Source organism: Astatotilapia calliptera, chromosome 9 (assembly GCF_964374335.1).
Source record: "Astatotilapia calliptera chromosome 9, fAstCal68.1, whole genome shotgun sequence".
NCBI classification, from domain to species: Eukaryota; Metazoa; Chordata; class Actinopteri; order Cichliformes; family Cichlidae; genus Astatotilapia; species Astatotilapia calliptera.
Window position 1 is genome coordinate 5,037,129 of NC_137430.1, and position 27,478 is coordinate 5,064,606.

The 27,478-nt window shown below is 39.4% G+C and overlaps 1 protein-coding gene across 2 annotated transcripts; it reads right to left on the reverse strand.

Moving 5' to 3' along the window:
• Positions 1-19,010: 19,010 nt before the first annotated feature.
• LOC113036924 (uncharacterized) lies at positions 19,011-26,756 on the reverse strand. Of its 2 annotated transcripts, none has more exons than XM_080305865.1 (10): positions 26,708-26,756; positions 24,671-24,770; positions 24,225-24,371; positions 23,811-23,992; positions 23,431-23,567; positions 23,216-23,309; positions 22,619-22,951; positions 22,255-22,429; positions 22,041-22,165; positions 19,011-21,842 (listed from the first exon to the last, which is right to left on the reverse strand). In XM_080305865.1, exons 2-10 carry the CDS (start codon positions 24,753-24,755, stop codon positions 21,516-21,518), a joined length of 1,605 nt encoding a protein of 534 aa, XP_080161991.1. In that variant the 5' UTR covers positions 24,756-24,770; positions 26,708-26,756; the 3' UTR covers positions 19,011-21,515. The 2 variants fall into 2 exon arrangements, with proteins under 2 accessions (XP_080161991.1, XP_080161992.1); XM_080305866.1 differs by lacking the exon at positions 26,708-26,756 and adding an exon at positions 25,802-25,999.
• Positions 26,757-27,478: the final 722 nt, after the last annotated feature.

The window sequence follows — 27,478 nt, forward strand, 5'->3', positions numbered from 1 at the left end:
CTAAGTAACTAAGTAATTAATTTTTGAAAATAAGTCATTTTTGAAAATAAGTCATATATATATATATATATATATATATATATATACACAGTGGGGCAAAAAAGTATTTAGTCAGCCACCGATTGTGCAAGTTCCCCCACTTAAAATGATGACAGAGGTCAGTAATTTGCACCAGAGGTACACTTCAACTGTGAGAGACAGAATGTGAAAAAAAAAATCCATGAATTCACATGGTAGGATTTGTAAAGAATTTATTGGTAAATCAGGGTGGAAAATAAGTATTTGGTCACCTCAAACAAGGAAAATCTCTGGCTCTCACAGACCTGTAACGTCTTCTGTACGAAGCTTTTCTGTCCCCCACTCGTTACCTGTATGAATGGCACCTGTTTGAACTCATCATCTGTATAAAAGACACCTGTCCACAGCCTCAAACAGTCAGACTCCAAACTCCGCCATGGCCAAGACCAAAGAGCTTTTGAAGGACACCAGGAAAAGTATTGTAGACCTGCACCAGACTGGGAAGAGTGAATCTACAATAGGCAAGCAGCTTGGTGTGAAAAACCAACTGTGGGAGCAATCATCAGAAAATGGAAGACATACAAGACCACTGATAATCTCCCTCGATCTGGGGCTCCACGCAAGATCTCATCCCGTGGGGTCAAAATGATCATGAGAACGGTGAGCAAAGATCCCAGAACCACACGGGGGGACCTGGTGAATGACCTGCAGAGAGCTGGGACCAAAGTAACAAAGGTCGCCATCAGTAACACACTACAACGGCAGGGAATCAAATCCCGCAGTGCCAGACGTGTTCCGCTGCTGAAACCAGTGCATGTCCAGGCCCGTCTGAAGTTTGCCAGAGAGCACATGGATGATACAGCAGAGGATTGGGAGAATGTCATGTGGTCAGATGAAACCAAAGTAGAACTTTTTGGTATAAACTCAACTCGTCGTGTTTGGAGGAAGAAGAATACTGAGTTGCATCCCAAGAACACCATACCTACTGTGAAGCATGGGGGTGGAAACATCATGCTATGGGGCTGTTTTTCTGCCAAGGGGACAGGACGACTGATCCGTGTTAAGGACAGAATGAATGGGGCCATGTATCGTGAGATTTTGAGCCAAAACCTCCTTCCATCAGTGAGAACTTTGAAGATGAAACGAGGCTGGGTCTTCCAACATGACAATGATCCAAAACACACCGCCCGAGCAACAAAGGAGTGGCTCCGTAAGAAGCATTTGAAAGTCCTGGAGTGGCCTAGCCAGTCTCCAGACCTCAACCCCATAGAAAATCTGTGGCGGGAGTTGAAAGTCCGTGTTGCTCGGCGACAGCCCCAAAACATCACTGCTCTCGAGAAGATCTGCATGGAGGAATGGGCCAAAATACCAGCTACTGTGTGTGCAAACCTGGTAAAGACCTATAGTAAACGTTTGACCTCTTTTATTGCCAACAAAGGTTATGTTACAAAGTATTGAGTTGTATTTTTGTTATTGACCAAATACTTATTTTCCACCCTGATTTACCAATAAATTCTTTACAAATCCTACCATGTGGATTCATGGATTTTTTTTTCACATTCTGTCTCTCACAGTTGAAGTGTACCTCTGGTGCAAATTACTGACCTCTGTCATCATTTTAAGTGGGGGAACTTGCACAATCGGTAGCTGACTAAATACTCTTTTGCACCACTGTATATATATATATATATATATATATATATATATATATATATATATATATATATATGCATATATATATATATATATATATACACGCATATATATATATATATATACACGCATATATATATATATATATATACACGCATATATATATATATATATATACGCATATATATATATATATATATATATATATATATATATATATATATATATATATACGCATATATATATATATATATACGCATATATATATATATATATGCATATATATACACGCATATATATATATATATATATATATAATATATATATATATATATATATATATATATTTGAAACCAAGGGGTTTCTTTTACAGCTTACATATTTCCCTGCCCTGCCACCTTCCTTTCATCCTTTGACGACTGTCTGTTACAATTGACTTATGAGTCCAGCTTAACTCTTGGCCACAGTAAATGTCCTGCTGATAGTTTTGCCATAATATCATAATTTGTCTTGCAGGTCACGGTGGGCACTTTTGGAAGATGAGTGCATGTGAGAAAGGCCCAGAGGAGCACAGGTGGCAGGCAGGTGAACGATGACATGGCTGCATGTCTCTTTCATTCAGCTGAGCAGCTCAGCTCGCCTTGCTAAGCTGAACAGCAGGCACAGACACAGTGGCACTTCACCTAAATTAATAGCTGACCTGCTCACCGCGTTGCAGAGTGAAGAGTTATGGCCGGAGTGCCGCAGCAGGACAGGCAGCAAACATCACTAACAATAGGGCAGTGGGATGTTTGATGAGGGGAATCAAAGCAGAGGCCAGGAGGTTAAGATGGATGGATTAGCTTTGTTATCAAAGGGGCCACGAGGCGCTGCACTGGCCGTCCTCGCTGGCTTATCATCACATCCAACTGGCTAATCCAATTTCTGGCCTCCTTTGTCACCCTCCTGCATTTGCAGTCATGTTTCTAAATTTGTAGTCACTGACTGGGGTGACACTTTTAAGGATTCCTTAGCTAACCATTAACACAATTTTATTTTTAAACTTTATTTGACCGGTTATTCTTGCATACTTGAAGTAAGAATGAAAATATATCATTCAAATATATTTTAAAGTTACCACCACTATCAAATTCTTAGTAGCTGGCTGAAATTTCCTGATAAATGCTATGTCTCATATACCATGCAGTCAGTGTTGGGAAGGTTACTTTTAAAATGTATTCCATTACAGATTACAGAATACATGCCCCAAAATGTATTCTGTAACGTATTCCATTACGTTACTCAATGAGAGTAACGTATTCGGAATACTTTGGATTACTTAATATATTATCATGCTTTTTACAACTACGTGAATGTATTATTGCTGTGATTTATTACTGTTACTGAAGGTCCGCGGCTCCGAACGGGACCTCTGACTAATACGCAGTGTTGGGGAGTAACATAGATACAGGACTGTTTGGGTTTTGTTTGACAGCTATGTTCTGTTGTTCCAGGTGGCAGCGTTACGGTTGCCATGGTTACAGGGTGACGCTCTCTCTCTCTGCGTGTTTCCTGGGTGAGAGAGAGCGCCTTTTTGTTGTTGTGCTAAGCTAATAGGCAGAATGCTACAGCTCTAAAGAATGTAGCCTCATAGGCAGTGTAATCCGTGCTGCTGGGAGAATGGACTGTCATACCCGTTATGTGTCTGTGAGCGCGAGAAGGGAGAAAAAGGCGAGTGGAAAAGTATAAGTTGTCATCGAGCAAAAACGGGAGCTGGAAGCATGTAAATATAATAATAACCACTGCAGCCAAGAAGAGAGCCTGACGAGCCCAGTTGTAAGTTGTTTTTTTTTTGTTTTTTTTGCCCAGTTGTAAGTAAGCTATTAAGACTCGACTGTACGCTGTGTTCGTGTTTTCCTCCGAAACAATAAGTTCCGTTGGAGCAGCCTTTCAACGCCTCTCTTTGGAATATGCTGTCAAAACCTACTTATTTCCTCATACTTTGACAGCATAGTGTGCTATTGGATAGAGAAGAATATCTTAGACATACCTAATACCTACTCATACCTAATATTGAAGTTAAATGACTCCTGGCTTAGAAGTGTTATGTGGGAATTAATCATTTAGATAAAATCTATGAATCAGTTATTTAATTAAAAAAATGGTTTATACAGGGAGTGCAGAATTATTTGGCAAATGAGTATTTTGTCCACATCATCCTCTTCATGCATGTTGTCTTACTCCAAGCTGTATAGGCTCGAAAGCCTACTACCAATTAAGCATATTAGGTGATGTGCATCTCTGTAATGAGAAGGGGTGTGGTCTAATGACATCAACACCTTATATCAGGTGTGCATAATTATTAGGCAACGTCCTTTCCTTTGGCAAAATGGGTCAAAAGAAGGACTTGACAGGCTCAGAAAAGTCAAAAATAGTGAGATATCTTGCAGAGGGATGCAGCAGTCTCAAAATTGCAAAGCTTCTGAAGCGTGATCATCGAACAATCAAGCGTTTCATTCAAAATAGTCAACAGGGTCGCAAGAAGCGTGTGGAAAAACCAAGGCGCCAAATAACTGCCCATGAACTGAGAAAAGTCAAGCGTGCAGCTGCCAAGATGCCACTTGCCACCATTTTGGCCATATTTCAGAGCTGCAACATCACTGGAGTGCCCAAAAGCACAAGGTGTGCAATACTCAGAGACATGGCCAAGGTAAGAAAGGTTGAAAGATGACCACCACTGAACAAGACACACAAGCTGAAATGTCAAGACTGGGCCAAGAAATATCTCAAGACTGGTTTTTCTAAGGTTTTATGGACTGATGAAATGAGAGGGAGTCTTGATGGGCCAGATGGATGGGCCCGTGGCTGGATTGGTAAAGGCAGACGCCAGCAAGGTGGAGGTGGAGTACTGGTTTGGGCTGGTATCATCAAAGATGAGCTTGTGGGGCCTTTTCGGGTTGAGGATGGAGTCAAGCTCAACTCCCAGTCCTACTGCCAGTTTCTGGAAGACACCTTCTTCAAGCAGTGGTACATGAAGAAGTCTGCATCCTTCAAGAAAAACATGATTTTCATGCAGGACAATGCTCCATCACACGCGTCCAAGTACTCCACAGCGTGGCTGGCAAGAAAGGGTATAAAAGAAGAAAAACTAATGACATGGCCTCCTTGTTCACCTGATCTGAACCCCATTGAGAACCTGTGGTCCATCATCAAATGTGAGATTTACAAGGAGGGGATAGGTTAATTGGATAATCCAAATTGCCACTAGGTGTGAATGTGCGAGTGAATGCGAGTGTGAATGGTTGTCTGTCCCTATGTGTTGGCCCTGCGACAGACTGGCGACCTGTCCAGGGTGTACCCTGCCTCTCGCCCAATGACAGCTGGGATAGGCTCCAGCGCCCCCCGCGACCCTGAAAAGGACAAGCGGAAGCGAATGGATGGATGGATGGATGGAAAACAGTACACCTCTCTGAACAGTGTCTGGGAGGCTGTGGTTGCTGCTGCATGCAATGTTGATGGTGAACAGATCAAAACACTGACAGAATCCATGGATGGCAGGCTTTTGAGTGTCCTTGCAAAGAAAGGTGGCTATATTGGTCGCTGATTTGTTTTTGTTTTGTTTTTGAATGTCAGAAATGTATATTTGTGAATGTGGAGATGTTATATTGGTTTCACTGGTAAAAATAAATAATTGAAATGGGTATATATTTGTTTTTTGTTAAGTTGCCTAATAATTATGCACAGTAATAGTCACCTGCACACACAGATATCCCCCTAAAATAGCTAAAACTACAAACAAACTAAAAACTACTTCCAAAAACATTCAGCTTTGATATTAATGAGTTTTTTGGGTTCATTGAGAACATGGTTGTTGTTCAATAATAAAATTATTCCTCAAAAATACAACTTGCCTAATAATTCTGCACTCCCTGTAATGTTCTTATAAATGCAGCAGTCTAAAACCCTCACTTGTTTATTTGATTTTCAGAAGTCTTTTAAAAATGTTATATTTAGAGCAGCAATAATTCATAGATATTTCATAGTCAACAGGCCCACTACCCCACTTACCAGTACTCTTGACACTATCCCATTCACTAAATTGTCAATTACAAGAACTATTACATTATTTAACATTTCAAAGATCTGTCAGTAAGGTCCACAATTTTAACTGATCTGGAGGTGAGATTATTTCAGGTTCTTGATTCACCTGAAAGGACACTTACTGGCACATTTTATGTTTCCATAGCTTTGAAGTTTTTGTTTTTTATTATTTTTTTACTTCATTTCAGATTTCATGAACGATCGATGTGTCATTTTTTCAGTTCATTTTGCTGTATGTAAATGTTTGTGACAAAGCTGCAAAAAATAATCCCTGAGATTTTCCCTAATTAAATAATGGTAATAACTGTACACACATGAATAAATAGTACTGCATACAGATATATGATGATAATAATAATAGAAGACTAATAGAAGAAAAGAAGGCTGTATCCTTATTTCTCATGGCATTGCTAAGGTCAAGATACCCTTCCTGATAAAAACCTCCTCATTTATCCGAACTTGGGACCAGGGGTACCACGAGCTTGTCACCCCTGAATCGGTGTTTGTTAAATAATAATGAATAAATAATAATGATAAAAATGATAATGATAGCAATGAGGATAAAACTGTTTTGTTTTGTAGAATGATAGACCTGAGCGGTGTTCTTTCATTCCACACGTTAGTGTGCCATAGATGTGTGGTTTACAGTCATTTACATACATACCCATTGTTGGTGCAAGCATAGTACAACCTGACTTATCAATTTTTTTCTCATCTTTCCCCCCATTATTTCATTTATTTGATTTGCTCTCAAAAGACCTTTTTAAAATCACGTTTGGGATTTTCTATGGACATGAAAAGAACACTGTAGAATATTTCAAATCCCTGAGAGGATAATTAATTTTAAAGAACAGCATTTTAATTTTAGTGTAGGTGTAGCCAGGTTAACCATGCGAATATGAAATCAGTAAGACACGTAAATAAAAAATAAATTGGGTTTTCTTTTATTCTCTGTGAACAATCATTTTAAATTGATAGAAAACTGGACTCCATGCTTTAATGGTCCAGCTCAAATCCAGCACTGCTCTATTCAGTGTGTATAGCACTGCCTGGATTTAAAACAATTTACTTCTCGGGTTAACTAGGCTAATGAGATATTCATTTCCTGCAAGGGGAGGCTTCATAGAAGCAAATGAGCTTTCCATTGTCTACTGGCACCCACAGACCCCTTTGTGGAGGCCAGTCTGGATGCAACAAAGGCCGTGAGGGCTTAGATTTAAATGATAATAGGGTTGATCTCTCAAACTTGAAACTATGGTGTGAAGTTCTAATTTATAGCCACTTCCATCTGGTCAATCCTCTTTGAAGGGCATGAGGAAAAAAGTAAATAAATATGCTAACATGGAACTCACAGTGTTGAATAAATGACCAAGTAGATGCTCCATGTTGAGTTGTGACACACTATTAGTGCCTGTTGGGGGATTCTCTGATCTGTTGGTTGTTGGGCTGGTAAGCTGAATTTTTCTTTTGTGTTGCAAGTGCCAAGTTGGTGTGGTTGGGTCATCACAGACTGGCAATATCTGGGTGCGGGGTTCCACAGTATTAAAAACACACTCTGCTTCCTCCTTTTGAGAGAAGAGCATCTCTTACTCCCAATACTGACAGACATATCTCATAATTTTAACTTGGGCAATTTTATCTGGTTATAGTTCAGGTGGTAGAGCTGGTCAACTGCTAACTAGAAGGTTGGTGGTTCAATCCCAGTAGTGAACAATGTGCGACAATTCCAAAAGGTGGTTGCCTTGGTTTCCTTGGCATGCTCTCCACTCCCACTCCGTGCCAGGTAAGCAGTTCCAATGCAAAATTCCATAATTGCTCCACTCCCATGATGCACTCCTCTCCAAAATCTGGTTAAACCACAAAACGGGTAGATCAGTGACGTACTCACAAAACACGAGGAAACAGCGTAACTGCTTATAGCTGGGGGCTTCACTAACTCGACAACTCAACTATCCATTGTCGACTGAAGGTCAGCCACCCAGTAAAGTAGTGGCCGCTGATGTAGATGATCAGTGGAAGCTGGTGAGACCGGATAGCCGACAGGTGTGGCAGACCTCCACGTTGAAAACCTTTCTGGCCACTAACTGGCCACACACATACACACAACATGACAGTTGTGTTGTTTTGTTTATTTTATTTTTGAGCAATAGTGATACAGTCAGAGTCAGAGAGACTTTATTTATCCCCAAGGGGCAATTAAGATAGATACCTTGCCGACATAAAGTTACGTTGAAACCAACACACCATTGTTTTTCTTGTGACATTACCAATAAGTTTGATGTGTCACATGGCCCTCTTCCTATTGAAAAAACAAAAGTTGTATCCAAGATGGCCGACTTCTAAATGGCCACCATGGTCACCACCCATCTTGAGGAGTTTTCCCCCTCACATATACTAATGTGCCATGAACAGGACTTTAATATCATCAACCATTCCCATTTTATTACGATGTATCCATATAAATGGCCCACCCTGTAGATGAAAACATATTTGCAACAGATTGCATGTAATTGCCAAGTCCACTCAGTTCAGTCAAAATTGGTGTCCTGGTCCGGCGGCGTACGGAGCTCTGTGGGAAAAAGCAGTACATTCACTTATTCCCTATTAGAACTTGGCATTGTTCTCATGGCACCACTGTTCATGCTGAGCTGATAAGGAACTGTATGGAGATTTTGTTCATGGTCACCGAAAAAACCCTGTTAAACATCATGGATTATCCTGACTACTCTCCACCACATACTCGTCAGGCTGCCTAGCACTTCTGATTCACCGCTGCCACAAGGACCGATACCAGAAGTCTTTCAGACCACATGCAATAACATATCCAATCAGAATGACTGAATGATTGTATTTATTTATTTACTAATTTCATGTTATTATTGTTTTTTGTTCTTGCATTTTGGCTGTTAGGAGCAAAGTGCAATATAGAGAAATCCATCTCCAAGGTTTGGGATGAATTGCAGCCTCAAGTACAGGAAATTAAGTATGTCTTGGTCTTGTTTACAAGTGGGGGGGAAAAGTGGAGAAAGATATTGACAGATGGATTGGAGCATGACTGCAGATGCTGTACCAGTTTGCTGTAGTGAAGAAAAGCCTATTGATTTACTAGTCAATCTTATCGTTGTATGGCTGGGTCAGATCTGAGTTTCCTTCAAAAAATATCGGCGTTCACACTTCAAGACTAAGTCTGGAGTACAGACATCATGGTCTCCCCCAAAAATCCCTCCATAAGCTTCAACTGGTTCAGAACTCTGCTGCTCGCATTATCACCAGAACCCCCTCCTTTTTTTTTTTTTTTTTTGTTTGAACCCCCTCCTACCAGCACATCACCCCTGTTCTTCAGGAACTTCACTGGCTCCCTGTGAAATTCCGGATAATTTTCAAACTTCTTCTGCTCACCTTCAAGGCCCTTCATAACCTCGCTCCTTCTTACCTTTCTGACCTGTTAACCACCACTTGTTCTGCCCGTTCACTTCGTTCTTCTTCTTCTGTCCAGCTTACTGTACCTTCCTTCCGCCTCACCACCATGGGAAGCAGAGCTTTCAGCTGCTCTGCTCCCAGGTTGTGGAATTCTCTGCCCCCTGAAATAAGAAATATTGGTTCTCTCCCCCAGTTTAAATCCCAACTCAAAACTCATCTGTTCAAATCTGCATATTCACTGTGAATCCACTGTTTGTTCATTTTATCTTGTGCTTTATTTTATTGCTCTTATTCTGCCATTGTTTTACTAAGTGTTTTATCCTATTGTAAAGTGTCCTTGGGTGACTTGAAAGGCGCTCATAAATAAATTTTATTATTATTATTATTATTATTATTATATGAAAGGGGCTGCTGCCCCAGCACACTGAAAGGAGCCAGTTGAAACAATCTTAATTGTATGAGACCCTAGGACAGAACCAGGACAAGATGGAAAAAATATGCATCCATCTGATTTATTTATCCTATGATTTAATCTTTCTTCCCTAGAAAAGGCTGACGCGCGTTACTCAGCAGAACAATTCTTTCCATACAGTCCATGCTATCAAGAAGTTTATAAGGGTGAATATTGCTGACTGTCAAATTCTGTAACAACTGAGCTCTAGATCTTCCTAAAGTCTAGACAAAAGGTAGATGGATCTACATGTAAAAGAGCTGTGGATGAAAACCTGGTAAAACACAACAGTGTCATGTTTCTGGCGTTTGAGTTTGAACTTTTGAGTTTTGTTAATTCATGATTGTTTTGGCTTTTGCTTTGTTAGTTCCCTTTAGTAAACCCCTTCCTGTTCCCTTGGTCTTCTCTGCATTCATCAGTGTTAAGTCTGTCTCTTCCTAATTTTTATGTACCCCTTTTATTTAATCTGTACTTGTTATGTGTCTCCCTGTGCAGTCCTCTTGTGTTAAGTTAGCCATGGTCCCTGTGGTGGGGTGTGGTCTGGGCCTTGGCTGAAGGGGAGGGGTGGTGCAGTGGGTTCAGGGGACAGTGCACAGCACAGCTGGGATCCATCATTCCAATCATGCCTTCCCTGTTTCGGTAGCTGCCAGGGCCTGGGGAAGGTGTTAGAGTAGCTGACAAGTAAATAAATGTTACAAAGGAGGGCTGCATGTATCAATTATTTTAGTAATCAAGTGTTCTATTTATTATTCCATCAATTAATCGGATAAGAAATACTTATGTCTCATTGATGAGCAATAATAAATATTCAAAAGGAAAAAAGACGGGTATTTGAAAATGACCTGCTCATTGGTTTCCTTTTTAAAAATTGCAGTGGTTCGAAGTTTAATCGCACACAAGATCTGTAAAAAAACATTTGATTGTATTTATCTGCAGTATTCACATTTAATTTCAATACTTTTTATGAAGGGGGCAGCACGGTGGCATGGTAGTTAGCACTGTTGCCGCACAGCAAGAAGGTCCTGAGTTCAATTCCACCATCAGGCCGGGTCTTTCTGTGTGTTCTCCCCGTGTTTGCGTGGGTTCTCTCCGGGTACTCCGGCTTCCTCCCACCATCCAAAGACATGCAGCTTGTGGGGATAGGTTAACTGGATAATCCAAATTGCCACTAGGAGTGAATGTGAGTGTGAATGGTTGGCTGTCCCTATGTGTCTGCGTGGTTTAGTGTGTTAGAAATTGAACAAGTATGTGTGTCCTTTTAATCCAAGAAATGGAGCTGCACATTGAGTCGACGCAGACCACCATGACTTGAATGGTGTGGAAGGTTGCAGTGTAGGGTTAAAGTGGAATGTATAGTCCCACAAATGTGTCCATCCATGCACACTTTTCAGTCAGACAGAGGGGGGGAAGGGTTTTCACTTACCCAAGATGCACTCCCATGCAGTCCTCTAAAATCTTGACTGCATGTTGCTGGAAGCAGATGAGGTATGCCACTGCTAAATGTTGATTGGCTGACAAGTGGGGTAGAGGCTAAAGACTAGAGAAGGCAGCAATAGCACAGTTCACAGGGTATGGGGGAACTGTGAAAAATCTTCAAAGATCTAAAAAAATAAAGCATAAAAAGCACAGACAATGATTGTAGTGGACACTTTTTATAGATTTTAACACCGTTTCACTTCAGCCTTAGTATGTTATAACTTTGTTCTCCTCCGCAGCTGGCTTACGGAAGAAGAATGGCCCACAGACCAGTTGTAGCACACACTTTGCCACCATCTGACAGCAGAGTTCACTGCAGGACGATGGGTAGTACCTGGAGTGGAGCGGACAGCGACCACGATCCTTTTCAGCTTAAGATGAGTTTCCGGTTACGTCACATGTTATGACGGAGATGTCCCACAGAAGCCTAAATCAAGCTGAAGAGAGGCCAAATTATCAGTAGCATTACAGTGGATCCTTCTTGTCACAAATTGGGTTAGAGTTTAAATTTTCTCTTAAACAACTTGGGACGATGTTAAAAGTAGGAATTTTTTAAAAACTTTTCACACTTTAGTGCTTGTTGTTCAGCTGCTCCACATCATTTGCATTACTTTGTAACTTCTGTCACCTCTTAATGATGTTATGTGAAATAATAGGCTTACTATGACAGAGAAGGAGCAACTCCCATCTCTGCCTATCTGTAAAATTTAGTACCATCGAGGAGCTTTTTTCTTTAAAAACATTTATCACAGTTAAAAGTATGCAACTCAACGTATATTAATTAAACTGGTGCAAAGACATCTGCAAACTTTGTGATGTCATGTTGAATTATAATAATGTGTAACTTAAAAATATGCAGAAGTTGTTTCCACTTAAAGTGATCTGACAAGTCAGTTTATTTGGGTCCCCTCAATCAGAGAAAATAGTTTTCAGTGCAGAACTGCAATCATTAAAATTCCAACAACATCCCCATCATGGGGACTGAAGTGAAAATGATTATAAAAGCTCTAGAGGTAAAGTGGGTCACTTACTGATCGAGAAGGTTAGTAGTTCGATCCCTGGCTGCTCAAGTCTGCATGCCAAATATCCTTGGGCAAGATACTAACCCCAAGTTGCTGTTTGATTCATCGGAGTATGAATGGGTTTGAATGGTAAATGGAAAGCCATAGAGTAAAAATGCTTGTGTAAATGAGGCATGCTGTACAAAATGCTTTGAGAGTGCAAAGGTGCTCTATAAGAATCAGTGCATTTACCATTGAAATAACAACTTTGAATGGACAAATCATAATGTTTGTAACTAACAGAAAAAAATTGGGTCATGCTTCATAATTCAACTTAATGCTGAACAAGTAGCAACCTGGCAGAGGATGAATTAAAAACTAAATCCTACCCGTCTCAAACATAACCTCCACATCTGGTTTTGAATCTTTGAGGAAGTTTGTGTGCAATTATGTTTTCTATTTCACTGTTTTTCTTTTTAACCCTACATATTTATTAAATTAAAGTGAAAAAGATGAATGGAAAATTGGGAATTGTTTTGTTGATGTCTCCATGGTCAAACTGACTAGTGTTTTATCTGTTTCACATTTATATTTCATGTGCCTGTTAAGAAAAAGGTTGAAATTCTTTTGTTAGCTTTCAATTTCAAATATTTCCAACTATGTAAGTCAAAGTTTTTGTGAAGAAAGGGCCCTCTCTTGGCAACTCTGCAATGATGTGCAAGGAGCATATTGGAAAGTAGATATTAGACTTGTAGTCAAGACCGCCTAAAGCGAGACCAAGACAAGACCAAGACTGGTCTCGAGACATCCAACTCTAGTAGATATGTCCCAGGAGGAGCACAGGGGACTCCCAATGGCTGGCGGCTGGTAGAGGCAGTTCAGAGAGTGTTGCATCTAAATGTGAAGAGACACATCAAGGCCTGGAAGAACTGCAGAAGAGCACAGTCAGCTAAGATACTAATACAAATATGTGTATGTGTGTTACTGGCACCCTGCGGTCTTTGTCCTTCAAGTTTGGGTGCTCTACCAGAGGCCAAGGAGCTTGAGGGTCCTGGACAGTGTCTTAGCTGTTTGTAGGACTGATCTCTTCTGGACAGAGAAAGAGAATCTGCTGGAGCCACTCACCCAGTTTGGGGGTCATTGCATTGCATTGTGCCTCGAGTATATGTGTATTAATTTTAGATATTTTAAAGAGAAACTTGTATAACCAACCTTTACAATTTATCAAATTATGTTTGATAAATATAAACAAGCTGGACAGCTCACACTTCTTCCTCATTAACTAATGTAGAAATGAATAATGATCATTTTTTCCTTTGAGACACACACTGAATAATTAATAAACAAGTTCTGCAATGCGTCTCTTGATTTGTAAATGAAACCAAATGAGGAGACACAAGGTTCATTTTGACATTTTCTGTTTTTCTTCAACTTCTAGGTTTATGCTAACTCTTTGCATAAGTGTGGAAACATTCTGTTTGAACATGTGGCTGCATCTTTATGATGGTGGAAAAAAAACCAAAATGGACACAATCAATATAGAAATCAATATACTGTATAGCCTTGCAGCAAAGTTTAAAACTTTTAAACTAATCCTTACTGACAGCTATTTTCCTCAAGTTCATTTTCTTTTATAGCTGCTTGTGCTGTCAGCTCTATACACAGCTACCTTTTTATTATGCCAGCTGAATGGCATTCTGGTTTGAAACTACTGATAACAACTGGAAATGTGGTGTACTGTACATACACTGCAGCTGTCTTCTAAAAGGTTTAACGGAAACAAAAAATAAGCAAAAAAAATTCTAGTTGAAAACCTAAGATTAACTGAAGTCTGCTTGTTCCTACTAAGGTGCGTCTACCCTGGATGCTGTTGATGGACATATATGTTTCCTCAACATGGCATTGCTGCTTGGGAGGCACAATGCAAACAGGCCTGAAGCAGTGGACACTGGCAGGAGAGAAAAACAAAAGACAAAAGACACAAGGAAGGAAATTTCAGCTAACCCAGCAGTCTCCTCAAATGACAGCAGGAAATCGCTGTTTGAACTTGTGAAAGTGAAAAGAGCTTATCTAGAGGAAAAACTCTGTGACTGACCTAAATATATATTTTTTATGGATGGTGTTGGTTGAGTTTGTGAAAACATATTTATGCATGTACCAATGAGAAATCTAATTTAGACAGCAGTGAAGGGAAAATCAGGGTCCATATGGCTTCCCTTTTCCTTTTAGTACATCCTACATGTAGACTGATGGACATCATGACAACTCCTCATATATTAAGACAAAATGGCAATCTGGCTGGTGGTGTGGTATTAAAGCTCTACCTCTTAGCCTTCATAAGTGCCAGCGTATGAAGAAAGAGTATACAGGAAAGTCAACTCAATTAAGGTCCATTCCGGTAAAGTAAAACACTTTTCTCTGGTGCGATAGAGAAAAATGTCAAATTCAGGGCTAGTGCATCCAGTGTACTACAGACTAAATGAACCAGCCTTTGGGATGGATGGATGGATAGAACCGGTAAATCTGGTCCCTCTCTGATATAATAATTTCAAACCTTGTCCATCAGGGTCACTCCCAATGAAAATCTGAGCATCAATAACTCTGGCACCTCAGATTTTGCCTCCTGTCTTTTTGTTAGTGCCACTGTCTCCAAACTGTGAATTATAGCAGGTCTCACTACTATTACTTTTACTCTTGCTGCTATTCTTCTTTCACAAATAACCCCTGACACTCATCTCCACCTGCTTCTGCACACTGCTCGTCTTCACCTCTCTTTTGCATCTAGTGCTTTGTATGGTTGACCTGAGCATTTGTGATGGCGTGAGCAACATAAACTACCATCCAGTTGGTCTTTGTTTAGTCCTTGCACCAAATTGATTCCTGTGACAGCTTAGCATATACAGTGGAAACACTTCAACACCTTTTTGTTTTTAAAAAAAATAATTCTCTAGGTATGTACTTCGTAAGTGCTAGGCTGAAAAACAGTCCTGAATGGCCCTCTTTTGACACTGAATTAATATAGTAAAAATCATTGCACACACTCAGTGAGTACCTCAGGCAGCAGAAACCCAAGAAAGAGAAGCAAGAGGAGGAACCATCATGGAAGGACAGGCCCCTGCACCGTATGTACCACTGACAGATAGAAGAAGTAGCTGACATCCAGAAATCCTACCAGTGGCTGGACAAAGCTGAAGTGAAAGACAGCACAGAGGCACTAATCATGGCAGCACAGGAACAAGCTCTGAGCACAAGATCCATAGAGGCTGGGGTCTATCACACCAGGCAAGACCCCAGGTGCAGGCTGTGTAAAGATGCCCCTGATATAATCCAGCACATAACTGCAGGGTGTAAGATGCTAACAGGCAGAGTATACATGGAACACCATAACCAAGTGGCCGGCATAGTATACAGGAACATCCGAGTGTGCCGAGTATGGCCTGCAAGTCCTGAGGTCAAACTTGGAGACGTCCCCTAAGCTGGACAAGAATGACCGAGTTAAGATCCTGTGGGACTTCGAGATACAGCAGAGAAAATGGTGATGGCTAACCAACCGGACATAGTAGTGGTAGACAAACAGAGGAAGACAGCCATAGTGATTAGAGATGGACCGATCCGATATTACGTATCGGTATCGGTCCGATACTGACCTAAATTACTGGATCGGATATCGGAGAAAAATAAAAAATGTAATCCGATCCATTAAATATCACGAAAGCACCTCACAAAACTTGCAACACGCCGTAACTCACCTCAGAACGTTAGCACGTCGGAGCAGTATGCATCACGTGATAGAGCGGCTGTGGCATGCGGGACCTGTCGGTGCTCTGGATAGCATGTGGAGCTTCGCTAGCAACCCGGCATTTCATCTCCGACAAAGTTATCCCGAGAGAAGTAAAGCAAGTGTGTAAGTCCATCTCTGAATGTTTGTAAAGCATTCCTGCGTTAAGCTTACCAAACGATATATGGAGCGACTGCCTCTTCTTGCTGCTACTTCAATCATGAAACTGCTTAACGATCAGCTGATCGGCTTTTCTGTCGCGAGTCCGTGTCTCTAGTTTGCTTTTGGCCCACTTTGCACCAGAAAGAGGAAACCAGCGGCTGAACAACAGCAGCACGTTTAAGCTTGATAAGCTGTTGTTAGAATTTATTTAATATTACTTTCTACTCCAGGATCTTTTTCTACGTAGCTGACGCTGGTAACTGTGCAGGGGCGCATCTAGCAAAGTTTAGCCAGGGGGGCCGATAGGGCATTAACAGGGAAAAGGGGGCACAAAGACATACTTTTCTTTCTTATTCTCATTTAAAATGTCTAGCTTTTAATAAATAATTATCTGACACCCAAAGTTTTAATTTGATGCAAAATGAATAGAAGTCAATTACTGTATATAGTAACTATTAAGTCTAATATATATACCCTAGTATGCTATAGTACTTTTTACTTTGGGAAGGTACCATCTGTGCAGTCTGCAATTTTGTTGAAGAAAGATATTGAATCTATTTAATATTTCTTGAAAAATAATTGATTTCTGTGCATTTTTTTTTCACACTGCATCAAATTAAGGTTGATTACGTTGATTAAGCATCATGAGGTGGAGTGTGAGGGGTGGTTCCCTATTTTTTATTTATTTATTTTTGTTGTTGCTGGGAGTTGGAACCCTATTAGTTAGGTTGCTTAATATTTACGCTAAGTACTCTTTAAAATACCAGAATAGGGAGGATGGTGTAGGTTTAAGTTTATTAGATTGATCAGTATTGCTGAACTATGAAATATTTTTTTTTTTGCATATAGGTATAACAGAATAGCTTTAGTGTAGTTGTTGTTTTAAACTTGAGTATGAACTTATACAAAATGCAGCAAGATATTTAAAAAAAAACAGTTTTGTTGATTAAAAAACATTATATTGGATTCATATCGGTATCGGCAGATATCCAAATTTATGATATCGGTATCGGTATCGGACATAAAAAAGTGGTATCGTGCCATCTCTAGTAGTGATAGACGTAGCGACGGCAACACCATACCAAGGGCTCAGAGAAGAGCTCGAGAAGATGTGGAAGGTGAAGGAAACAGTGGTCCCAGTGGTAATCGGAGTGCTCGATCCAGTGACCCCCAAGCCAGGCGAGTGGCTAAAGCACATCCCAAGAACAACATCCGAGATCTCTGTCCAGAAGAACGCAGTCCTAGGAACAACAAAGATATTGTGCAGGAACCTCAAGCTTCCAGGCCTCTGGTAGAGGACTCAAGCTTGAAGGATAAAGATCGCCCACAGGGGCGAGAGGGGAGAGGAAGCATTTGTGACATGATTCTCTGTGCAGTAGTATTAAAGCACACAGCAATATTAGACAGATGGTTACATGGCTAACACAGGTCACCTTTTGTTAATGATGAATGTGGTGGTCACACCAGCCCTCAGGCCACACTGATGACTGGCTCTTTCCTGTTTATGGTAGTAATGGGAGAAAAAAGCTGGAAAAAGGCATCAGTTGCTACAGCATGGTCACCGAGATTACAAATTAACCAGTAACTTTGTTCTTTGGGCCCTTTCTGAACTTTTTTACTAATATTTCTTTGATTATAATTTTTTTCAGCCTACTGTTCAACTGTTATGTTCTTTATCTGTGATTCCTGTGTTTAAAACTATATGATGCCCATTTTTTTATTTCTTCAGACATAAAACTTCATGTTTTCTTCTTTCATGCTACTGCTCAGATATTTGACCAAGGTTTCAGGATTAAGTATGTCTAGTGTTTAGAAAACTTGAGGAAAACTCAGGTTGACTTAAAAGTGTTGCATAGAAACAGTAGAAATCACAAGTGCTTCCCATCAAGGTTTGCTGAGTGCTCTTTGTTGAAAATTAGGTGATTTCAGGACACACAGGACATATTGTCATCCATATAGGTCTAATATAAGTCTGTTTTATTGGCATTTGTCAGACCAAGCTAAAAAGAAGTATTGTCTTTTGTGAACCAGCATTTCAGGTCCAAATTGATTTCCTGAGTATCTTGAATTCTTCAAACATTTGAATCATCTCAAGAGCGGATAGAGAGTTTGCAGTCAGTTGCGTAGCAGCCAGGGTGAGAATCCAGACCATTAAATGTGAGACAATGACATGTGGAAAAAGAAGACTATTTAGTCAATAAGTTACAAGCTGTTGCCCCAACCAAAGAAAGAGTTCATTTAAATTACCTTTATTTATTTTTTATCATTTATTAAACACAAAGACTGAGTACAGTGATGCCACAGTGTTTAGCACCATCTCCTCACAGTAAGAAGATGCCCCTACAACTAAGTTAAGCTAGCTATTGTGCTGTGTACTGTTTCTGTGAAGTAGAACAGCCTACACAGCAAAATCTCCAGTGTTAATTCAACTCCTATAGTGTTAAAGTTAACACTTTTCCAGTGTTTATATAATTCTCACTGGTTTAGAGTTAAAGTAACACTTTGCAAAGTGTTATTATTTTAACTCCATTGTAGTGTTAAAAATATAACACCCATAGTGTTAAAATTTCACTCTGTATGGTGTGAAGTGTCTTCACTCAGAGTGTAACTACCTAACATTTATAGTGTTGTTTTAGGACACTGATAAGTGTTCACTTTTACACTGGCTTGGGTTAACTCTTTTCACTGAGGGTGTTACTACACAACAACTATGGTGTTATTTATGACACTTTTAAGTGTTTATTTTCACACTGGATTGTGTTGACTGTTTTCACTTAGAGTGTTATTCTGTAACTTTTACAGTGTTATTTTGGCACTTTAAAGTGACATATATGAGCTTTTAAATACTAGTCTGTATTAATTGTCTGAATACAAAAATGCATTAAAGTGCAATTACTGTATGACTACTGTGTTACATTCAGTGAAAGTCCTTGTTAAGTCCCTTTACAGGATAAAAGGAGAAAACATAAAATTGGTCACATAAGAATTTTAATAAATATTAAATTCCAAGCACCATACAGCATACGTTCACAACAAAAATAATGGCACAATGTACAGACCATCATCATCACCATAAGCACTTTGCAAATCAAAGGGCTTGTATATTTCAATACAGTCTGCTTTAACAACATCTTTTTCATCCGTTTCAAACACTTTATAAGCATGGCAATGTTCACTGAAATTTTCAACCACAAGCTTCTGAACTATGAAGTAGGTGTGACTATTGACCAAAACTATTGTTTTTATTCTGCAAAACACCGGCATCTCATGTTCAGAACCACAACAAATGACCAATCCTGTTCTGTACTCAGTCCCATTAATGTTAACCCAATTAGCAGAGAAAGCCTCTTCTGCAACAGCAGGCAAGCCTAGGGAGATCATTTCACTATTTTCCTCACTATCAACATCAAATGATTTCAAGGGCCCATACTCAACATGGCTTAAAGGACATGTCTCCCACTTGTATGCTATGGATGTTTGATGTTTTTTGGCAAGTGACACTGTGATGTTCTTAAAGTTCTTAAGGGTGTCTTTGAACACCCTATGTTTAGCCTCACCTCTCATGCTCCATACATGCAATAATGGCCCAATTTTTCTGATGCAAGTTGGGTAGTGCAACATAAAGTGGTGTTTGGGAATCATGTTCCTACCTGGATACAACAATTTGAACAAGTCATGATGTTCCATTGTTAAATGTTTTAGAAGCACAGTCATGCCATGTGTAACAGATGGAGAGAATATGATGTTAATTATTTGCAACAATAGCAATAGCATAGTCCAGTTCTGATTTCCTTCTGGCACAATATCACCAAAAATTAAAGGAATGTTTCTTATCAGACAAAGAGTCTGAATGGAGTTAAGACCTATACTATTACCACTACTGTCTAAGTTCACCCTTGTTGGACGATTTTTGCTCTCCAAGTAGCCATAGTCAAAAGCATAGATCCGTGACAAAAGAGCAGGTTTCGGCAGAAAATTGTCTGACAGATATTCCAACAGTAACTTTATCTCATATTGTGCTACCCCTTCGAGAATATCATGCATAATGTCCAAGGAAAAGTTCTGGCAAACATGAAAGAATTGAAGAGTGTTCAGTGTAGAATTCTTTCTTAAGCCAAACACATGTAGCTTTTGAGGATCAGATTGCAACTCACTGCAGTGCATTTCAAAAAGTTCTTTCCCTCGTAAGATGATCTTTGGATCATCCTCAGTATACACACTCTGTGCATCCTGTTTTGCAATTAAACACAAACGACAAAAGTAACGTCCACTGAAAGACTCAACAAAACCCAAAATTGAGTGCATCCCCAAGTTGTCCCCAGTTATCTGACATATAGTGCCATGGACCTTTTCAGATGAGAAGGGTAAATCAATGCCATGGCTCTCCAAAAACTTTATGTCATCAATCAGAGGCTGTAAAATAGGATCAAAGCCGTATTTTTTCACATCTTCTGCATGAAACAATGCAACCAAATGAATGTTCATCAATGCAGAATTTAACTTTGGAGGCAGATTTCTGAGGACAAAATAGATTGCACCAACTTTGTGAACACCACGTTTGGAACCAAGTGGATTAGCAGTCTCAAAGTCATCATAATATAGCTGAATTTGCAAAGAAGTCTGTGGTTTTGAAAACAATGGATGAGACTTATAGTAACTCCCATCACAAAAGTCTTCATATCTGTCTTTTTTTGATACACATGGTTTAGCAAGCAGCTCGCAAATATAAGAATTGCGACATATAAATTTGATTGTTTCCAAAATTGGAATGTACACAAAAGTGTCTTTTACTGGTACCTGGTCATAAGTGCCTGATTTTTTATTTAACCTTGTATCATAGCGTATTCCTAAAGTCTTTTCCACTGGATCCACAATTCCCCATTTTTCACGGAAATATGACTTTCTTTTAGCTTCAGTGTCGAACTTCTCAACTGGATTGTCAAAAGTCTCAAGACATTTTTCCACTGGAGATCTAACAGGATTTTCTGTTGGCACAACGTTCAGTACTTTATGTTTAAACTCACAGTGCAGTCCATCAGCAAAATCTTCCAAATCACAAACAAGTGATGACACAAAACTATTTGCCAAACCACTACCATTGAGTTTACCAATAATTTTAGTGCAAATTGCTTCAGAATTTTTTTTAATTCTTTGACCTGACCCATTGTTTTCAGAACACCCAACCTCTAGGCTCTGAGTAACACTTGTTCCTGCAACTGCTATGTCTGTATCTTGTAATCTGTCAAAATCAGCTTGAAATGACTCTGAGGGTTCTGCATCACCACTTTGACAACAATCTTCATCATGAACACTATTTAAATGTTTTTTTAAACCAGAATATGTAGTGAACTGACGGCTGCAACCATCTTGTGAACAAGCCAACTTAAATTTGGTGCTTGGATAAAAACTGTGACCTAGTCGCAAATGACTTATCAAAGCCTGACTGGTGCTATGCAGAGTTTGACAGATAAAACATTTAAACATGGTTCTCATTCAACATTTTGGCACGCAACTCACGAACACGTGGTGACTCATCTGTTGAGGTGGCATCAATGTTGAATATGGTGGTCTGCACAAAATTGTAGAGATGAACCAGTGACTCGTCGTAAGATAAGTTGAACACGTAGTGGGAATTGAAAAGTTCATCAAAAGCACTGAGTGAGCTGGTGGCTTGGCAGGGGATGAGCTGTTTGTCCACTGCGATGTAGAAGGTGTCAATGCTGTTCTGGGTTCGACCAACAGCGAGGATGTATGGTTGTTTACCATCTCTTGCTTGCAAGTGTTCATCAATGCTGCAGCATGACTAAAAACAAATGAGATATTGACATATAGGCCTAGCTTATACTTGCTGAGTATGAACCATTCATTCAGTTTGACATTATGTGCCTTGCTAACTTATTACAAAATACTAAGACACATACTTCATGGAGAGGAAAACTAAAAAGTGCAAAAACTGAAAAAGTGTTTTGTAGGATTTTAAAAAGTGAGACAACATATTTACCTTGTGAAAGTGCACCATTTTGTGTGCTGCATCAGTTGGACTTATTTTGGTTCTCCTCTTTCGTCCAGCTGTGGGTGGCAAAAGTTGAAGGAGTAGCAGCAGAGAGGCCATGTCACTGTCCCAGTCTGTGTATGGTTGAATTTATAAAACAATTTCAAAATGACAGGTAAAAATAAATATTATTAAAATCAAACAAGCATGGTGCGACGCCTACCATTTACATCACTCTCTGTTGGTTTCTCAGCAGCTTTTATCAAACGACACAGGTCAGTTGACTGAGTCAGCTGTTTGGCTTCTTTAATAACCTTTGGCTTGAATGACATGTCCCACTTCTCAAGCAACTCGGTGGCTGTTTCAGCACCAAACAGCAGCAGGAAGTCTTGATTGACCTGTTCATCATACACACAGGACATAAAGACAGTGCTCAACATTGTTTACATTGCAATGTGATTTTGACCAATATGGGATATAGCCTGACTGGGATGACCAATGATCACATCTTTTACTGTTGCCATCCACATCAGCAAAACAAAAAAAAAAAGGATTAACAGTTGAAAATATCAAGTGATTTGACTTACTAGTCCTTTGACATCCAAAAAGCGTGGAAATGTTTTGAAGACATCTGCAGTTCTTTGTGGATCATGCACCAGATCCTGGCGATGTTGGAACGTCATTTTCATCTTCTGAAATACACTTGCTTCATCAGGAGAGTGAACAAGAAATGAGATGGCCTCCTTGCAGGCATCTCCATCAAGTTGCTGAGGCAATGTGGTTGCTAATCTTCTGCGCTTAGGCCCTTGTTCTTGATGCACTGGGACTTCCTTCACTGGCCGTTTGGTTGTAGACCTGGACATGGTTTTGAGGCGCCACGCTATATATCCAGTGCCTTTCACTCCGTCGTAGAAATGCTCCTGTCACATTTAAACATAGATGAAAAATAAACATCAAATGCGATCTTACAGACTTTGCAGATTCAGCAAAAAGAAACCCAAGGACTATTATCATGTAACAGGTGCAATACATGTTAAACAACATCCACAATTTCAATACAGTTTTATGACAATAGTTATTACGAAAGAGGAATTAAGATTTTTCTTTTAAATCATTTAGCTGATGTAATTATTCCATGATGAAAACTAAATAATGTGCTGTTTTACAATCACTGCATGACTTACATAGCCGTTTGGAGAAAATGGATCCTTCAATGAGGGAAAGAGTGTAATTATTCCAAGGGCATATTTCTCCTTTTGCTTACGGGAGGGAATTCTGCTATAGAGGAAATACAATTGACAATGTTAAATCAGAAGTATGTGTCTTTACTGCAGTATACATTACAAGAATATTCCATATGGCCCATCTTTACTTTTTTATTAGGTACTATTACTCTTACCCATGTCTCTCAGTCATATCACTTGCCAATATGTTAACAAGCTGCAGCCGGGTGCGGTGGCTCAGTGAATTTTCGGCATTGTATTCTTCAAGAATTTCCTCTCCACCAGGTTTCCTAGTCAAGGCATTTTTAACCATCTGCTCATATAAAAGGGAAAATAATAACAATAAAAACTTGTTTGTCAGTAAAGGTGAAAGTTTAGAGGAATGTCAACAAACCTGTGAAAGACATATCTAGCAAGAAGCACTAACTTCTACTAACATTTTTTCATACAGGGCAAGTTGGGAACCACCATGTTTTGAATTTCAATTTGTATAACAATCTACAGTATAAATGGTGTCAACTCAAAAATACAAAAGACATTTTCTGTTCTCAATTACCTCTTTTGCAGCCTCTGACACAGAAACATTTGGTGCAGAACTGTCTTTGCTGGATCTACTGCGGCCTGCAGGAATGCCCTTTTCCCTGAGGTCACTGTCACTTGATGAAAGTGATATAGTGTCCGTGAGGGAAGATAATGTATCCGAGGAGGATGGTGTGGAATGAGCTAAAGGACAAAAATCTTTGGGAGAGATGATTTGGTTAACTTTCTTTAGGCTACTCCACAATGCCATTAATAACACAATTTCAATGTTCATGTTCAGACAACATTCTATACAAATATGACCCAGCCCTGTCCACTGTCATGTATATTGCATGAAGACAGGTCAATGTCATCTGCATCAAGAGCAAAAGAACTTGGCTCTACATTGAGTGGGCTATACTCTGAAAATTTAAGTTATGATAACATTTACCTTCATCTGAAATCTTTTCACGTATTGTCAGGCATAGGTCTGGTTGGGCCTCCAGTAACTCCAGAAAAATGTCTTCTTCGACAGCTGTGTCAGTTTCATCGAAAATATCAAGGTCAGCAGCATCCGGAAGTCCAAACTTGGTTTTGGCTTTACAAAAAGATAAGCATAATGTCACCTAAAACGCCTGAAAAACTTTTTTAAAAACTAATTTTGACTTTTTTATTTAGCTAATATTTATTAACAGCTGTTTTACCTGTCTTTAAAATGGTTAAATTAGACAAGTCTGCAGCAACAATATAGGCCTAGGCCTACTGCTCTGTACTGTTTTTAATGTCACACATTAAAATAAAATGTGTTAACATTTAATTCATTTTTTAAATAGATGAGATGCAAACATGATGAACTGATACATGTGCAACAAATTTTGTTCTGCCAGGTTATCTTACCTTCACTGATGAATTCTAGATAAGTGAATCCTGCGTGCAATTTAATGTACTTCTTTACATTGAGGTATTTCACTTTCAGCAACATGTCTTACAACAGCACCTGGTGGAGAGAAGGGGGCACAGAATATTTTTTACCATATATTTAAACCATAGCTTAAGTGGCAACAAATCCGGACAACTTTAAGAAAATATTAGGCTATACATTGTGTGATGATCTGTGAAGGGGTGACAGACCACTTCAACCTCAGGAACATAATTTGGCTTCCCCCTGCGCACTAAAATAGCTGAACTTGGGTACACAGAAATAGCATCCAATGAATTATCCACCCATCCACATGTTTATAAGACGACAACGGCGATCTTCTCGTCTGCACGCAGGCTAGATACTTAGTTCTGCTATGTTGCGAGTAAATCGCTGTAGCCTACTTGGGGAAAAGCATCTCTGTTTAAACCATGTCAGGATGATAATCCACATAAAATTTCCTGTTGAACGCACACCTGCCTTCATCACGCTTTCACTTATGACAACAAATATCCCTTATACTGTAAATTAATGAGTGCAAGTCTTACATTTATATTGGGAGTTTCTGACACATGCACAGCCGTCTGGCTAGTTGCTACTTTGTGGTGGTTGTTTTGTGACACGACATGCTAGGATTATCAGTGGAGGCGACGTCAACGACCCTCAGTCGTTATACCGCTTTGTCTTAAACACTGGATGGTAGCCTATTTCACTAAAACTGTAGAAAAGGGGAAAATGTTCCCTTAGATTAGGCCTACTACAACATAGGGCTGCTCGATTATGGCAAAAATGATAATCACGATTATTTTCACTGAAATTGAGATCTCGATTATTTGACGATATTTATTTAACAATAACAATGTATTGAATAATGACTTTAAAGATTGTCAAAAAATAATATAAAATAGTGTGCAAATACTGATAACAGTGCAAATGTTTGCAATATAAAAAATAAATGAAAAATGTAAACATCTATGTTTAGTGAACGTTGCAGTGTTGCTCTGTGGTGCAGCTACAACACTGTAGCAAAGTTTACACACTGTGTCTACTTGATCCACGTCTGACTCCGCGAACCCATAATGTTTCCACACCACTGAAGTTTTTTTTACCTCTCTTTTCAACCAACGGCAGTCACTCTCCTCTCCAAATAACTTCTGCTTAGCTTTCCGAGCTTCCCTCGGGTCCTCTTAATTGTTGTGACACGTGTTCGAAATGCAGAGAGGTGCGCTCGATTTGCCACACGGAGCAGCGCGAGAGTAAAGCACGAGGGAGGGGCTAATAATCGGCTCAGTCATTTTTAATGATCGTTGAAAGCCCAGATCGTAATCGTGATTAAAATTCGATTAATTGAGCAGCCCTACTATAACATGTATGATATATCCTAACCGTTAGCAAGCAACCCATGCACAAACGCAACGCGCCTTGCTTGGTCACTAACATCTAACAGAATTCCATAACCCCCTGCCACTTCAAAGATTTGTAGGCTAGGCTACTGCTAAACTCGCTGGTAGCACGTGTAATTAGCCTATCTTGACGCTTTCCAAAACTTGACTTGAACGTCTCCATGTGATTGTTTAGTTCACTTTTAAATAGGATATTTCTGAGGCGAATGTTCGCTTCCCTTAAAAGCAGTGGGCTAAACGCATTTGTCTTAGCTGCCAGCTAGGCTACCACAAATTCAAATTTTAACATTACATTTAACATATCCAGAGGATAGCTAACTCCTCCCTCGTTTCATTTAATAAGCATTGAACACTGGAAAGCATTTCTCTTATGACATTAGAACTAACTAGAATTGAGAATTATATTAAGCACGCATTTATTTTCGCTGCAATATTAACTTGTTATAGAGGATAGTTTAGCTACCTAAGCTAACGAATCCCATCTCTTACCGCAGATGAATACACTCCACATTAGGAAAATATTGCATGCTTCTGATAAATAATGTTATAGGCTAGTTAGTTACAATATTTAATAATGATAAAATAACATAGGTCTTGTTGTATAGTTCTTACCTGAACAACCTCCTCGATCTTGACAGCAAACTTCTGGCGGACTCCTCATGGCCATGAGCGCGAAAAACCCGGATGTGGAAATCAACTCCAAATGAGTGTTATAGTATTGACTCTTTGAAATAACTCCGGCTACAGAGCTTTTTCAGCACCGTTAGTGTTACTGTAACTCTCAAACCAACACTTTTCAACTCGAAATTTTTAACACCAGTAATTTTAACTCACATCAACACTTCGGATTTTGCTGTGTAGCCTTCTTTTCCCATTAGTAACAAAATAAAGATTTATGTCACTATTTAAGGCAGATTAAATAATTCGTAGGGAAAATAATGTAGTTGTAGATCATAAAATGATGAGTTTTAATTAAAGGTCTGTGAAGATATGTAAACTCCTCTCTTCCACAAGAAGACTTAAATAACTATCCACCACTACACGTCAACATTGCTGAGTGACATTATGTTTTGAGGGTTTTGGGGATGGAGGGCGCTCCTATCATGTGCCAGAAAGACTACAAATACTCATAGAATAGGAGTATATGTAAATATCTGACCAGAACTGTCTATTATCTTGTTCTTTATTTCTTGGTCTTCTGTCTTAGACCTTAAAAAGTAGTGTAGGATGGCCTTTTAAAATAGAAAATATGTCTACTCTAAAATACTTGTTAAATTAAGAGGCTACAACTTTTTCACAAGTAATCACTTCTTGTTGATAAATATCAGTATTCATCTTATCTCTGTAATGCAGCAGTAAGATAAAAGCTGTCCTTTAGTTCTT

Coding starts and splice junctions, on each gene's coding strand:
- LOC113036924 (XM_080305865.1), bottom strand. CDS start 24,755: ATGTTGCTGAAAGTGAAATACCTCAATGTAAAGAAGTACATTAAATTG. Junction 23,993..24,224: donor TGAAAAGATTTCAGATGAAG/GTAAATGTTATC, acceptor TCTCTCCCAAAG/ATTTTTGTCCTTTAGCTCAT. Junction 23,310..23,430: donor GATATGACTGAGAGACATGG/GTAAGAGTAATA, acceptor TTTCCTCTATAG/CAGAATTCCCTCCCGTAAGC.